The sequence below is a fragment of the Sycon ciliatum genome, chromosome 7 (assembly GCF_964019385.1).
Source record: "Sycon ciliatum chromosome 7, ocSycCili1.1, whole genome shotgun sequence".
In the NCBI taxonomy this organism is placed as follows: domain Eukaryota; kingdom Metazoa; phylum Porifera; class Calcarea; order Leucosolenida; family Sycettidae; genus Sycon; species Sycon ciliatum.
In genome coordinates this window covers 11,755,202-11,768,753 of record NC_088649.1, presented here as the reverse complement: position 1 = coordinate 11,768,753, position 13,552 = coordinate 11,755,202, and the positions used below count along the sequence as shown (strand labels likewise).

Genomic DNA, 13,552 nt, shown 5'->3' with positions numbered 1-13,552 from the left:
CTTCTGTTGCTGCTGCTGTTCCCGCTGCTACTGCTGCGTATAGTATTATAAGTTGGTTACATGCACTGTGTGCAGTAAATAGCCTGTAATGAAGAAAGACGTTTGGAATCATCTGCAGTATTAGTAGCACATTGTGCCAACCCGTGTCTTTAGGGAATGACTCTTTTCTTCAGTACGATGCATATGTATGTATGTACATGTTATGTATGTATGTACATGTATTTAACTGCGCTCTTCTACTGTTGTTTTTCTGTGTGTGTGCGTGTGTGCATGTGTGTGTGTATGTGTGTGGGTGTGCGTGGGTGTGCGTGCGCGCGCGCGCGTGTGTGTGTGTGTGTGTGTGTGAGTGTGTATGCGTGTGTGTGTGCATGCGTGCGTGTGTTCAGACACATCAAGGTTATTTGGGTGTTGGTCACTACGTCACGTTTGCTTGCAATCCTAATGGAAACTGGTATTGTTATAACGACAGCAGTTGTAAGGTGAGTCATGGCTCGATGTATTGGTGTGGGTGTGTCACTTGGATGTGGGTGTGTCACTTGGATGTGGGTGTGTCACTTGGTTGTAAGTGTGTCACTTGGTTGTAAGTGTGTCACTTGGTTGTAAGTGTGTCACTTGGTTGTAAGTGTGTCACTTGGTTGTAAGTGTGTCACTTGGTTGTAAGTGTGTCACTTGGTTGTAAGTATGTCACTTGATGCATTGCATGCACACCTGATTGCAGTAGCTGTTACAGCTGGAAAGTGAGGGAATGAGTGTGTGGTGAGAGAGAGAGAGGGTGGGGGGGGGGGGGGGAGACAACAGAGACAGATAGAGGGTGGGGGGGGGGGGGAGGGGGGAGAGTTTGAACATGCCTAGAAGCATTCACACAACTACCAGAGCTTCAAGGCTGTGAGAAGGTCTTGGGTGCTGGGTGGGTGGTTTGCTTTGATGATTTGAGTACCAGTTCCTTTATTACTTCTCTATTGCTAACTGATGGTTTGTCTGTCTGTCTTTCTGACTATCCATCTCTTTCTGACTACTATCTGTTTGTCCTTCTGACTATCTATCTCTTTCTGGTCGTCTGTCTCTCTGTCAATCTATCTGTGTGAATTTCTATCCCTATGCTTAGGAGATTGAGCGTACCCGTGTTGAAGATGAGTCGCCGTATCTGCTCTTCTACGAGAGTAGTTCCATTGACTACAACAAGTTCTTGCGTCATGCTAAGCGGCGTGCAAATAACGCCACGGCCGGCAACAGCCTGGATGAGGAAGATGAGTTAGATCGCGAGATGCGTAATGGCTGTTCCATCATGTGAATGGGAGAGGCAGAGAGTATCGTGGAGCGTACAGCGGAGAACGCAGCTTGATTCTGAGATGCTTGGGCGGCAATATGCGCACACACATCACCAGTCTTCTCTTCTCTCTGCTCACTGTACTCACTGCAGCTGGTGCTGTTGTGGTGGTCAGGTGAGGCTTTGTTGTGTTACTGGTGTGTGTGTGTGTGTGTGTGTTGCTGCTACTGCTGGTGTGCCAGTGCTGGTGCTGGTGCTGTTGTCAGGCAAGCCTCAGTTGTGTTGTTCCTGTCCTGCGTTCCTCTTGCTAGTGCAATGTCCAGTGCTAGTGCTAGTGCTAGTGCTAGTGTTGGTGGCATTACAGACAGTCTGACCTGGTCACATAGTGCTATCAGTACCAGTAGTTCCATTGGCAATGCTGCTGCTCCATCGCACTCCACTGCGGGCAATAAATCTTGCCAGATCTTGTCCTTACTCATTGTCCCAGTATGCAGCAGATGCCAGCTTTGGTGACATCTATGCTATGTTATACTGTGCGGAGTTGTTTGCTGGTCTGCCCCAGTACCCTGGCATGGTTGGTCGGTGATTGTTTCCATGGTAATCTCTTGGTCAGTGTTGGCGGTCAGTGACTGTTGATTCGTGTTGAAGGATCTAGTCAACGGCGACAGGATTTGTAGTCTTTCATTTTGCGAGTGCATGCGTGTGACTTTCTATCAGCATATTGTTGTGTTGTTATGACTGCCTGGTGCAGCACTCTGTTTGCTCATAGTTAGCTTTTCGTTTGTAATGCTGCTGCAGCTGTGCTGTTTTGTAATGCTGCTGCAGCTGTGCTGTTTTGTTGCTGCTGCTGCTGCTCCTATTTGTGTCATTGCTGTTGTGGCGTGTGATGGCAGTGCGTTTGCGCGTGTTTCAGCCGTGTTGTTCTACAACTAGTTAGTTGCACTCTTTCTTATCGTCTTCAAGCCGTGATCAAGTCATGACCGAGCCTCCCATGACCAAACTAACACTGCTACACACGCTCTGCTCTTTCCACCGAACTTTGTCACTTTTTTATATATTCTTGTTGTTAACCAATTTGTTTCCCCTTCTCAGCAGCAGCATCTTGATATGCACAGCACATCCACCATTGATATCACTGTCCATGTTTGTATGTGTGTGTGTCTGTGGTGGCAATAGATAGACCCCGAGCAAACACTTAGTATGGACCTGAGCCCACGCACATGTGTGTATGTGTGAGGCGCTGCTCTGGTCCGGCCGCCCTGCCATCCTATTTCCATATTGCTATTATCCTGAGCACACATGTGTGATACTACTCTTTCTTATGTAATGTTGTTGCTACTGTTGCTAGTAGCACCCTCTGCACATTGTCAGTGCACAATGCTGTTGTTCTTTTCTAATCCACTTTCTATGTCCCCCCCCCCCCTCTTTCCTCGTCGCTGATTTCTGCAAGGCAGATGCCTGTGTTTTCTGCAAGGCAGATGCCTGTGTTTTCTGATTGCATGCTTTTAACTGCTATGCGTGCTGCATGCCTTGCCGCTTGTCGCTTTATTTTCGCCATGTTTCTGATTCTCCTAACGCGCATTGCTGCCACTGCCACTGGTGATGTTCCTAACGTGCCAGTTGCTGCTCTTGCGTGCACACGTGTGTGCTGCTCCAGGAGGCATCTTGGAGTCTGTGAGGTGGCCTGCATGCATCATCTTATTTTCATGATATTGTCAACTGTACATCTTTCATGACAGCAGCCACTAATATTGCCGGTATGTGTTGCTGGTGCTGCCCTGCCCTGCCCTGCCCTGCTCTTCTTCCTGTTCTAGTTTCACTGATATGCATACGTCATGCCCTGACTCTGCACAACACACACACACACACACACACACACATCAGTGTGAGTGCTGCCTAGGCGTGTGTGTATTCTGTGTGGCCTGTTATACACTCTCTTTTCCGTGTCTCAAGTTTTTCTACTTCTACTGCCACTGCTGCTGCTGCTGTCATTTTCCTGGTTTTGCTGGTGCTCGTGTTCATCATGGCCGGACCCTGTAGACCGCAGTAGCAGTATCTGCTTGTATCTCTTCAAGAGTGGGGTAGCTTTGACAAGGTCTGTATTCTCAATTTCTTCTGTCCATGATAAGACGACAACCTTTCTCTTTGACAGGCATTCTCTTCTTGCCTGTCCTGGTCTCTGCTTTCATGTTACTCATCAAACGGTTTTTTTCTCTCATGCCTGTACATGTGGCTTGGTTGCTCTGTGCACTTTTTGTCATATTTACTCTCATGCAACACATGCCAACTCTATTTCTGATATTTCTTGATATCTGCTTGTTTCAATTGTTTGGTTTTTGTTGGTGAATTTTACTCGTTTTCAGTCCAATCTCCAACTGATACCTTGCCAAATGTATATGCGTGTGCGTGTGCGTGTGTGTGCTCCTGTGTCTGCATCTGCGTAAGAAGTGCCTGTATGTCCATACAACGGAGATCCTGCTACATAGATGTGCCATAGACCAATAGTGAGTGTGTGTGTGTGTGTGTGTGTGTACATGCGCCCACCTGTCTGGAGCTTACCTTCTTGCCAATGCATTTGGAAGTTGGACTTGTAGTGTCAGCTCCTCAATCCGGTGTGCCGTTACTATAATTATCTCTCATGCCGAAGGTTGTTGGTGTGTCTATTGGCTCTGGGTTACCAGTACTCAGTTGCCGAGGCTGGCTGGTAAAGTAACTCATCCGGTGTCTGCTTCTATCACAGGAGCTTTCTGTCTATACTGGTTACCCCAGCAAGTGTAACGTTTTCATATGCACTGGTAACTCATTGGCTGTCCTATTTCCATGTGCTCCGTCTGGTGCTGACTACTTGTTTTTGTAGGTGTGCGTTGATGGTCAATTCACATGGCTTAGCCAGTTTAATACAATACTCACACAGCAATGACACAACCAAGTTCTTTTCTGCCGTTTCGTGTTTAAATGGAACGCTCATCACGCAGCATGATATTTCGCCAGTTAAGTGAATTAGACTTTAGTCAGTAATATCTGGGACTAGTCTTGATCTGTTTCTTTCAGATCTTGTCCGCTGTTGTTGCATAAGAGAAAATCTGTGTCTGCATGTGGCCACCAGCTTGACAATACATGTATCGGTGGTCTTGGTGCTGAAAGTAAATGGTACTACATTGTACATGTGTATCCGACTTTACTTACACCTGTCGCATTTGAACATTTCCAAATGAAACATTGCAGCAACGTGCGGATGTTATATGCACTGAAGCCGTTTAGGTCCCGTATATTCTTGAAAGAAAACAGCTCTCAAATTGTTTTCAATAACCACACTGGTTGAAAACACGTTCTGCAGTCAGCACAGTGTGTGTGTGTGTGTGTGTGTGTGTGTGTGTGTGTGTGTGTGTGTGTGTGTGTGTGTGTGTGTGTGTGTGTGTGTGTGTGTGTGTGTGTGTGTGTGTGTGTGTGTGTGTGTGTGTGTGTGTGTGTGTGTGTGTGTGTGTGTGTGTGTGTGTGTGTGTGTGTGTGTGTGTGTGTGTGTGTGTGTGTGTGTGTGTGTGTGTGTGTGTGTGTGTGTGTGTGTGTGTGTGTGTGTGTGTGTGTGTGTGTGTGTGTGTGTGTGTGTGTGCGTGTGTGATCTACATGTCATGTAGACTATAACACCACACTGTGCTACCTGCATTCAAGCCAGGCTCAGCAAGCAACCCCGCTGCTTACGCGTCCTTGTTATGAACATATTCATAACAACAACGCTGCCTAGTACATGGCAGCATGCTCATGTGAACAGCAAGACGTAAACACTTGCATTCATATACGCATCATGCGCGGCATGCGCATGAACCAACATGCCCCCTGAACACCTTGATATTGGCACACAGCTCAGATGATTCACTGACAAAAAAAAGGGAAGCAGGGTGGTACCGTCACGACTTGGGAGTGGAGCATCCTTGTCGTGTATATACGTAACGTCTTCTTATATGTTACACAAGCCCATCGTGAAGGGATGACAGTGAACAAGCTATGTTACACATTAGCAACTATAACTGTACTGTCCTGTCCTGAACATTGCCGTTTCCGGTTACATGTCCCCTTGTGTGAGGGGCCGACAGACATGGAGAGTTGGGCCGAGGGCCCCAACTCTACACATACGTACGCACACATACACACACACACACACACACGTACGTGCGCACACGGATGGAACAAGTGCTTCAGTTTGGCAAGTGACGCCAGAATGTCAGAATGCAACGAACGATGCAGGTTTCAATGGTGGCAGTGCAACAGCTAAACAACATTACAATATATACTGCAAACGTCTGCAATAATTATATTATTATAGAATGAGCGGAATGATCATGCGATTCATGGCTGTGATATGCACATACCGCGGTTAAAATACACCACATTCTCAAGCTGACGGACTGTGAGTGCCGGTCTGCGTGTGCATGCATGAACATTGAACAAGGCATGCACACAGACACAAGCACAGAAGTATACTGTCAGCGTGCATGCACTCGTGTGTGGTGTGTGTGTGTGTGTGTGTGTGTGTGTGTGTGTGTGTGTGTGTGCACACGATAATTGATACTTCAAGTCGTGTGTGTGTGTGCGCGTGATAATTGATACTTCAAGTAATGATGGTTGTAAGAACGTATTCGAATTAGTGTCAACAGTCTCTCACAATACTCATCCTCCACAATCTACATGATCTCTCTGCTGCAAAAATATTCCCTTCTTTACCAAGTTTTCGGGAATGTCCCATCCATACGGCAATCAATCAAACTAAAGCTGAGCAGCGCACACGTCCAGAGCTAAGAGTTATTTAACATAATCCTGATCAACAGAGACTGATTCCAGTGATTCGGACGGAGTTCTTTTTGAGTTCGGCCACTTCAGTGTGAAGTGTTGTTACTACGAGAGCGCGTGCGTATGCGTGTGTGTGTGTGTGTGTGTGTGTGTGTGTGTGTGTGTGTGTGTGTGTGTGTGTGTGTGTACGAGTAATAAGCTGCAGTAGATAACGGTTGATGACAATGCTCAGTGGTGGGCTATAGGATTGCAATGCACTCTATAGCCTTGTATAGGCGGATCAGCAGCAACACAGTACCGCCGCAATACGTCACGTGTGCGTGTGTGTGTGTGTGTGTGTGTGTGTGTGTGTGTGTGTGTGTGTGTGTGTGTGTGTGTGTGCGTGTGTGTGTGTGTGTGTGATGTAGTCTAGACATCAGACTCAGTAGTTGTACTTGCTGTGTCACCACTTCTACCACTTCCACCACTTCTACCACTTTTACCACTGACTCCACTGACAGCCGAGACACTGATGATGGAACTGCCACTGGACTCAGTGGTAAGCAAAACAGGAACATGTGTTGCTGGAGGCAACTCGGCATCTGTGGGCTGTCCGACGTATGGTTCTCTGCTTTCTTTCTCAGCTTCAACCAATCCAGTGCATTCCACGCATTCAGTTGTTGTGTCCCTGTCCTGATTGGTAGGTACTGGTTGTGGCTGGGGGGTTGCAGGTGCTGCGGCTGCAGGCACTGTCACTGCCACGTGTAACCGACTGGTGCTGTCGCTTGCTGAGTCCACACTCCCCTCCTCACTATCCTCACTTCCAGACTTTTGCTTCTCCTCGGCGTTCCATTGCCGTTCTCTCTTCTTTCTCCGCACTGCAAGCAGAACATGCAGCAGTAACAATAACAGCAGTGGCGGCGGCGGCGATGGAGGAGGACGCAGACGCAGCAGTAGAGACAGCAGCAGTAGCAACAGCAACAGCAGTAGCAGCAGCAGCAGTAGCAGCAGCAGCAGCAGCATTAGCAGCAGTAGTAGCAGCAGAGTGAGAGAGAGAGAGAGAGTGAGAGTGAGTGAGAGAGAGAGAGAGAGAGAGGGGGGGTGGGGGGTGGGGGTGGAGAGAGAACAAGAAGAGAGAAAAATAGATTCAAAGGCAGTTCAGATGCAGTGAACATCATGCAATGCTTGGTGCACTCGTGCTTGGCTCCGTGGTGCACTTGCAAAGTGTGCATTCAGGGGGGGGGGGGGGGGGGGGCATGTGACTATTAATGCCTCTTAACCGACCTGGTTTTCGAAACTCTGCCTGGGATGGTCAGATTTTCAACAGCCAGTCCAACCACTACAGCCCTGCAGTAGCAGGAGAGCGACAGAAGCAAGGACGGAGGTGACGTTGGCAGCAGCAGCCGAAGCAGCAGCAGTAGCAGCAATATGGGTAGTAGTGACAGAAGCAGCAGCAGGAGGGACAGATGTTGTGGTGGTAAACATAGATGACAGTGTGAAGAACAAACATTCGCCGTGTCTTACCGAATACAATGACGACGATAGCAATCAGCAGCAACAGTGCACCACCAAACGCTATGGATAACGGTATAGCAACACCTCCTTCGCTGTCACCACCATCATCGTTATCATCTATGCAGAAACCAGAAACCAGCCATGGGATACAACAATGGCAATGACAACAGAGGTAGCAGCAGCAGCAGCAACACATGGTGGTTAGTAGCTGAGATGTGATCACTTGTCACATGGAAGAAGATCAATCTACCATGGTAAACAGTGGGCATGCTACACACCTGTGGAAAGTGAAATTGCCCATTCGGGAATATGCAGTGGTATGGTAGTACTAATACATGTACCTTATGCAATGGTGTGCAGTGATAGATGCAGTCACAATGTGCAGTGATACATGCAGTGATATGCATTAACGACTGCAATCAGATTACACAACGCCTGTAGTGCTGGAGAAACGTTGTAGCCAGAGAGCAAACATATCCCAACAACAAACGCTGCCTAGAAGAGATTAACTGTAGCTCAGTTGGCTGCGACATTGCTGGTGATAACTGTAGCTCAGCCGGCTGTGATATTGCTGGTGATCAGCAAGGTTCCTACTTTTGTTTTTGCTGCTGTGAAATGTTAGCAGTTTATTCGTTCTTTTTTGGCTTACTAGTGTCGAGTTGCGGAGACAAGAGAATACTAGCTATGCACTATGACATAGTAGGCAAACGGTAGGTACGTGACTGGTGAAACACCACCGCAGTCTTAGGGTTAAGTGCCAAGGTGAACGGCGAGTATTTGGAGATTCTACCAAGTAGTTGCGTGTAAGACCGATGTGTTGCTGTTGATGGTTAGCATCAAAGTTGAACATCAATATGCTGTAGTGGAGCCGATGCATATTTCAGAAAGTGGGCAGGTGACCAAAATTGAAATTATTTTTAAACATTGCCCTAGTTAGAATACATACCACTTGTTGATACCGAGGGATTGCTAGTGGAGCTAGCCGTCACACTGTTGCTACTGCCGTCGCCCGTGCGTGTAGTCAATGTGTTCGGCGGCTGTCCTGGAGTACCAGTGGTAGTAGGAGACGTGGTGAGTACGACAGTTGTCAGATACTGTACAACCGTGTCGCTGGCTTGCTTGTAGCTAATCTGCAGGAGGATGTTCTTACGGACAGCAGCCTGGTGGCCAGTGCTACTGCTAGTGTTGACAGTGACCCATAGTCCTACATCACGTGAGCTAGGGTTGCTGGGCACACTCACATGCACAATACCAGCATCAGCATCAGCGCTGTTTGTACTCCCCGTCACGGGAGCAGTGCTAGTCGGGCTGGCAGATGGCGTGGCTGCAGTGGCACCCGTAGACGGTGCCTGCGTTCTCTGACTGTGATATATCTGCTTCTTGTCATCATACACGTTGATCTCTAGCTGGTTAAGAGCCGCAGCTGCCAGACTTGCATCGAACTGCAGGGCTAGTCTCCACTGCGTCTGCATCGCATTCAGCCGGCTTGTCTGCCAACTCCTCAGCAACAAACTGCTTGGTGGATCTTCCCATACACACTCACTCCGCGTAGAGTATCTCAAGCAGTTATTAGTGATGCCAACCTCTGGAGAAAACAATAGCAGTAGCAACAACAACAACAACAATAGAGCAACAGCAAGCGCATACACAGCATGCAAGGCACATACACGAGTGTTTGCGTTCACAAAGACACGACACGGCATGGCAAGACATGACAACAATCACGAATGCGCATATCACCATTGTCACCAAAAACCATTGTCCAGCAAAATGAATTTGTAGACCGGGAACATAAGTACCTGTACATCAAATTAGTAGTGTTGAAATTACCCACACTGCCGGACATGCATACATGTATTATTTTCTTACGTAGCATAATACAAAGATGATAGAGATGTGAAAAGTAACAACACCATACATGCTCTCTCACTCCGTAGCCTAGTAAGGTCTAAGGGCTACGGGGATCTTAGATGCAGTGATGGTAGGATTGAGCAGAAGTCATAGAAACTTCTGCTGGATGTGCGCCATGCAACAGATTGCAATGGTGAAGAATTTACCGAATTTACCGCCACTACATAACTAAGCCTGATCTATAGCCCCGGACAACTGAAGGTTGAGATGATGTCACAACTCTGAGTTTAATGCCGGCCCTATTGCCGGGTCAGCAATCAGCAGGTGCCTGAACATGATACAGACCCCCCCCCTGTGGTCTGAGTGTGACCAGGCAGGTGAGAACTGGGAGGGGGGGGGGGGGGGGGGGGTGCACTATGGATTGGTGATAGCTTGTGAATGCATGTGCTAACTCACTGGGTATGGTGATGCTTACCAACACACACGCACAAACGGACTGGAGGTGAATCGAAGGCTTCAAATTCTCATTCGGACCGGACCTTCTTTATCAAAATGAACAAGGTGGAGATTCTGGAGAAGGATGTCGAAGAATGCGAATGCCCCCCCCCCCCCCCCCCCCACACACACACACACATACACACACACACACACACGCGCACACACACACACACACACACACATACAGGTGCTTACCTCTTGTTAGTCGACCGGAGCAAACGTTTTTAACATGATTGTAGATATATCGACTGTGGGGTCTGATCCATAAGTCCACATAGGCATGCTGCAGATACACACTACATTCTTCATTAGTGACGGAGGACGTATTCCCTGATGTTCTCAACACGATCTTTTGTGGATCGGACGATACCAGTTTCGTGTTGTTCTTCTCTGTTAAATCAAATATACTCTGCAGTCATACACATACACACATGCATTCACACACACACATGCACACACACACACACACACACACACACACACACACACACACACACACACACACACCTCAGACCTCAGACATGCCCATCGCGGAAGCGATGATAGCGAACAGCTATGTTAGACATAGCAACTTGTGCTGGGATTACACCATTCAACAGCTTGCAAGGCTGATGAATTGACCGCCACTATTTTTAGCCTGGTATCCACCACACAGCTGTTTGAAGTGACTTTTTCTGGCCAGTGAATCCCTATTTTTTCCATTTTTTTCTACACACACCACACCACATACTCCGGCATACACTGGCTGTTGGTAACCACCCAGGAGAATGAAAGAAAAGTCAGGAAGACACACACACACACACACACACACACACACACACACAAGATAAGAACATAATTATAATATTCAGGGACACATACTAACACTGCGGCATGTACGGCCATGTACATGTACATGTACATGTACATGTACATGTACATGTACATGATGTACGGCACACAGCAAGGAAAGCATCATCGCATGAACTGCCATAGCTACACATGTTTAACTTACATGCATGTTGTCAGTATACCAGCTTGGAATTGACGTCACTGGACTCTACAGCCTACAGTGTACATGATACGGTGGTGTGTAGTGCAGGCAGGGGTATGATACGGTGGTGTGTAGTGCAGGCAGGGGTATGATACGGTGGTGTGTAGTGCAGGCAGGGGTATGATACGGTGGTGTGTAGTGCAGGCAGGGGTATGATCTCTGCTACATGTATGATTCTAAGCTGTTGATGTGTGTATCTACTCAATACGTCATGCCGGTATTTGCTCTACATTGCATGCACGCATACACACGCATACACACGCACACATGCATATTTCTTAAAAGAATCTGGTTCTACTGTTGAGTGTGCTTCTTCTTCCTCATGCCGTAGTCTTGGGTTGAACTTTTTTCAAGGCACATAATATTGTATTTCCGTTCCCAAGTCTTCTTCTTCAGTATCGAATTAATAATAATGTATGAGCTATGATCATTGATCAGAGTGTTACCATAGTCACCTAGCCATTGCCTTACCGAGTTGGGCAGCTGTACATATGGTATCTGTACCATGTCTGTAGCTATGCGCTGTTCTGTTAGGTTACTGCTGTAGAGATGATAGACACTGTGATGGGACGTACACGCCACCATGGTGATCCCAGTGCAGCAGAACTGATCCAAGCCTGTAGGAAATATAGTACACACACAAACACACACACACACACACACACACACACACACACACACACATACACACACACACACACACTTGTACTGGTGTTTCCTCAACACAGAAGCCAGTCCCCCCCCCCCCCCACACACACACACCCTCGAGAGATTCAGGACAGAAGAAGTCTTGGAAAGATGACTTAATTGACCAATGAACCGTCCAACGGCCGACCCCCGTACTCCCCACGGAGATAGCACTTTGACTTATGGGCTTACCACACTATTGTGGCTGAGGACAAGGCGCAGAAAAAGTACTGATGGTGTCTGGATATACATCCCAGCATCTATCTGCATTACGTGACCCTCTCCTCCCATGAAGGTAGTACTGGTTGCTAGTATACTGTAATTTTACAAATTTTCGGTGTACTTTTATTTTCGGTACTTTCGGTGTGTCCGAGTGTTTCATACCTAAATTTTCAATACACCGAACAAACACTAACACACATAATTAAATAGGGAACTGCTTCCCTGTACCTACATTTTCTGTTCACCTAATCTGGCCTTTTGCCCTCATACCGAAAATATTGAGAACCGAAAATTTCTGAAATTAGAGTACCCCGCTATTATGATTTGACGCTGAAACAATAATAATGTAGCATGGACAATATACATCTTCAAACAGCCACACACATAATATAAACCAATCGAAAAAACTGATCCCCCCCCCCCCCCCCCCCCCCAACACACACGCAAGCAAACACACAAGCAAACACACACACACAAACACACACACACACACACACACCATGTACCATGTATACGCCCCGTGCGTGCCACTAACCTGGCGATGAGCAGGTATTGGCTGCGTTTGTTGGGACGATGAGCAAAGCCGAAGCGAGAGCCAGCAGCCCGTAGTAGAACACACTATAGCTAATACTAACAGAAATGGATGATGATTGCGACCATAATCCACCTGGTCTTCTTCTTATACTGCCTGGGCCTAGCTGCAGCCATGTTCTTGTCCCAATCCGGTGATCTTTGTCACGTGTGTGTGTGCACCGCTTTCTAGCCATGCAGCAAATCTTGCAGAGCGATTCCTGAACAGCCCTAACACCAGCAACGCTGCATTGATCCGGCCACTGCGTACACGCCATTGTCCACAACGTACAGATGTGGCTCAATACTCAATACGTTGATTGTAGAGGCGACGGAGAGTCATTCTGCCGACACGCAGGCCTGGTGGAAGAACCTTCAACGTCGCAGACACACCACGACCCTCCCAGCCTTGCCAGGTCAGTTAGTCACTTGGCTTGCTTCGCCAGCGCCCGGTAGATCCACACACAGAGTAAAAAAAGGTCAAGTAACTCCACACACGTAGACTCTACACCAAGCCGCTCCTAGTCCTAGTTAGCGTGTAGGAACACCCTCGGTGCAGGCAGGCGCTAGGTAAGCGTGCGCTGGTGTCTCCGGAGGCCGGATGATATATATGAGGGAAAGGACACGAGACCAGCACTCGCACGTCGGGTGTAGGCCATAGGGCGCGCTCAATCTCTCTGCAGATCTGGAGATAAAAAAATGCTACTATCTTTCTTATTCTGAGGTTCTCCAAATTTCAAAGCACAAAAAAATTGATGTTGTTGAAACCAGAGCTAGAGCTAGAGTAAAATTTTAGCTTTCGAAATACACTACAGCCAGACTACACTACAGCCAGACTACACTACAGCCAGACTACACTACAGCAATAACTGACTTTCTGTACACAGTGAAACTATCAATGGTCTTGGGGACTCAGGTCTTGATCTAAGTCAATAACTGCTCCCAGCCGTGTTCCTTCGAGTACTAGTGAGCTCACAGAGAAAATGATGCCTGATGTGGACGGTGGAAGGACAATGCAACAATGAGCAATGAACGTAGAACACCCGTCACAACATCATTTCCAGCTAGCTCAAATGACTCGCTTCTGTCACTTGTCAGTACTAACACTAGCGGTTGCCACTGCCAGCGCGAAAGACTGCAAGCAA

The 13,552-nt window shown here is 47.6% G+C and overlaps 2 protein-coding genes across 3 annotated transcripts in view; one reads left to right on the top strand and one right to left on the bottom strand.

Annotated features, from left to right (window-relative positions):
• LOC135820994 (ubiquitin carboxyl-terminal hydrolase 32-like) overlaps positions 1 to 4,381 on the top strand; it is a 37,458-nt gene extending 33,077 nt beyond the window's left edge. Inside the window, exons 35-37 of one of the 2 annotated variants that reach the window (XR_010554242.1) lie at positions 387 to 479; positions 1,106 to 1,442; positions 4,125 to 4,381. Coding sequence is in view for 1 of the 2 variants with exons in the window: in XM_065334050.1 (XP_065190122.1) it covers positions 387 to 479; positions 1,106 to 1,291 (279 nt within the window). In the remaining variant the exon portion in view is untranslated. Of the gene's footprint in view, positions 1 to 386; positions 480 to 1,105; positions 3,643 to 4,124 lie in introns of those variants that run through there. The other variant, XM_065334050.1, reaches the window with a different exon arrangement.
• Positions 4,382 to 5,459: 1,078 nt separating this feature from the next.
• On the bottom strand, positions 5,460 to 13,277 carry LOC135820990 (uncharacterized). The gene is made up of 6 exons (XM_065334047.1): positions 12,373 to 13,277; positions 11,400 to 11,545; positions 10,091 to 10,304; positions 8,493 to 9,131; positions 7,556 to 7,663; positions 5,460 to 6,909 (listed from the first exon to the last, which is right to left on the bottom strand). Exons 1-6 carry the CDS (start codon positions 12,683 to 12,685, stop codon positions 6,461 to 6,463), a joined length of 1,869 nt encoding a protein of 622 aa, XP_065190119.1. The 5' UTR covers positions 12,686 to 13,277; the 3' UTR covers positions 5,460 to 6,460.
• Positions 13,278 to 13,552: the final 275 nt, after the last annotated feature.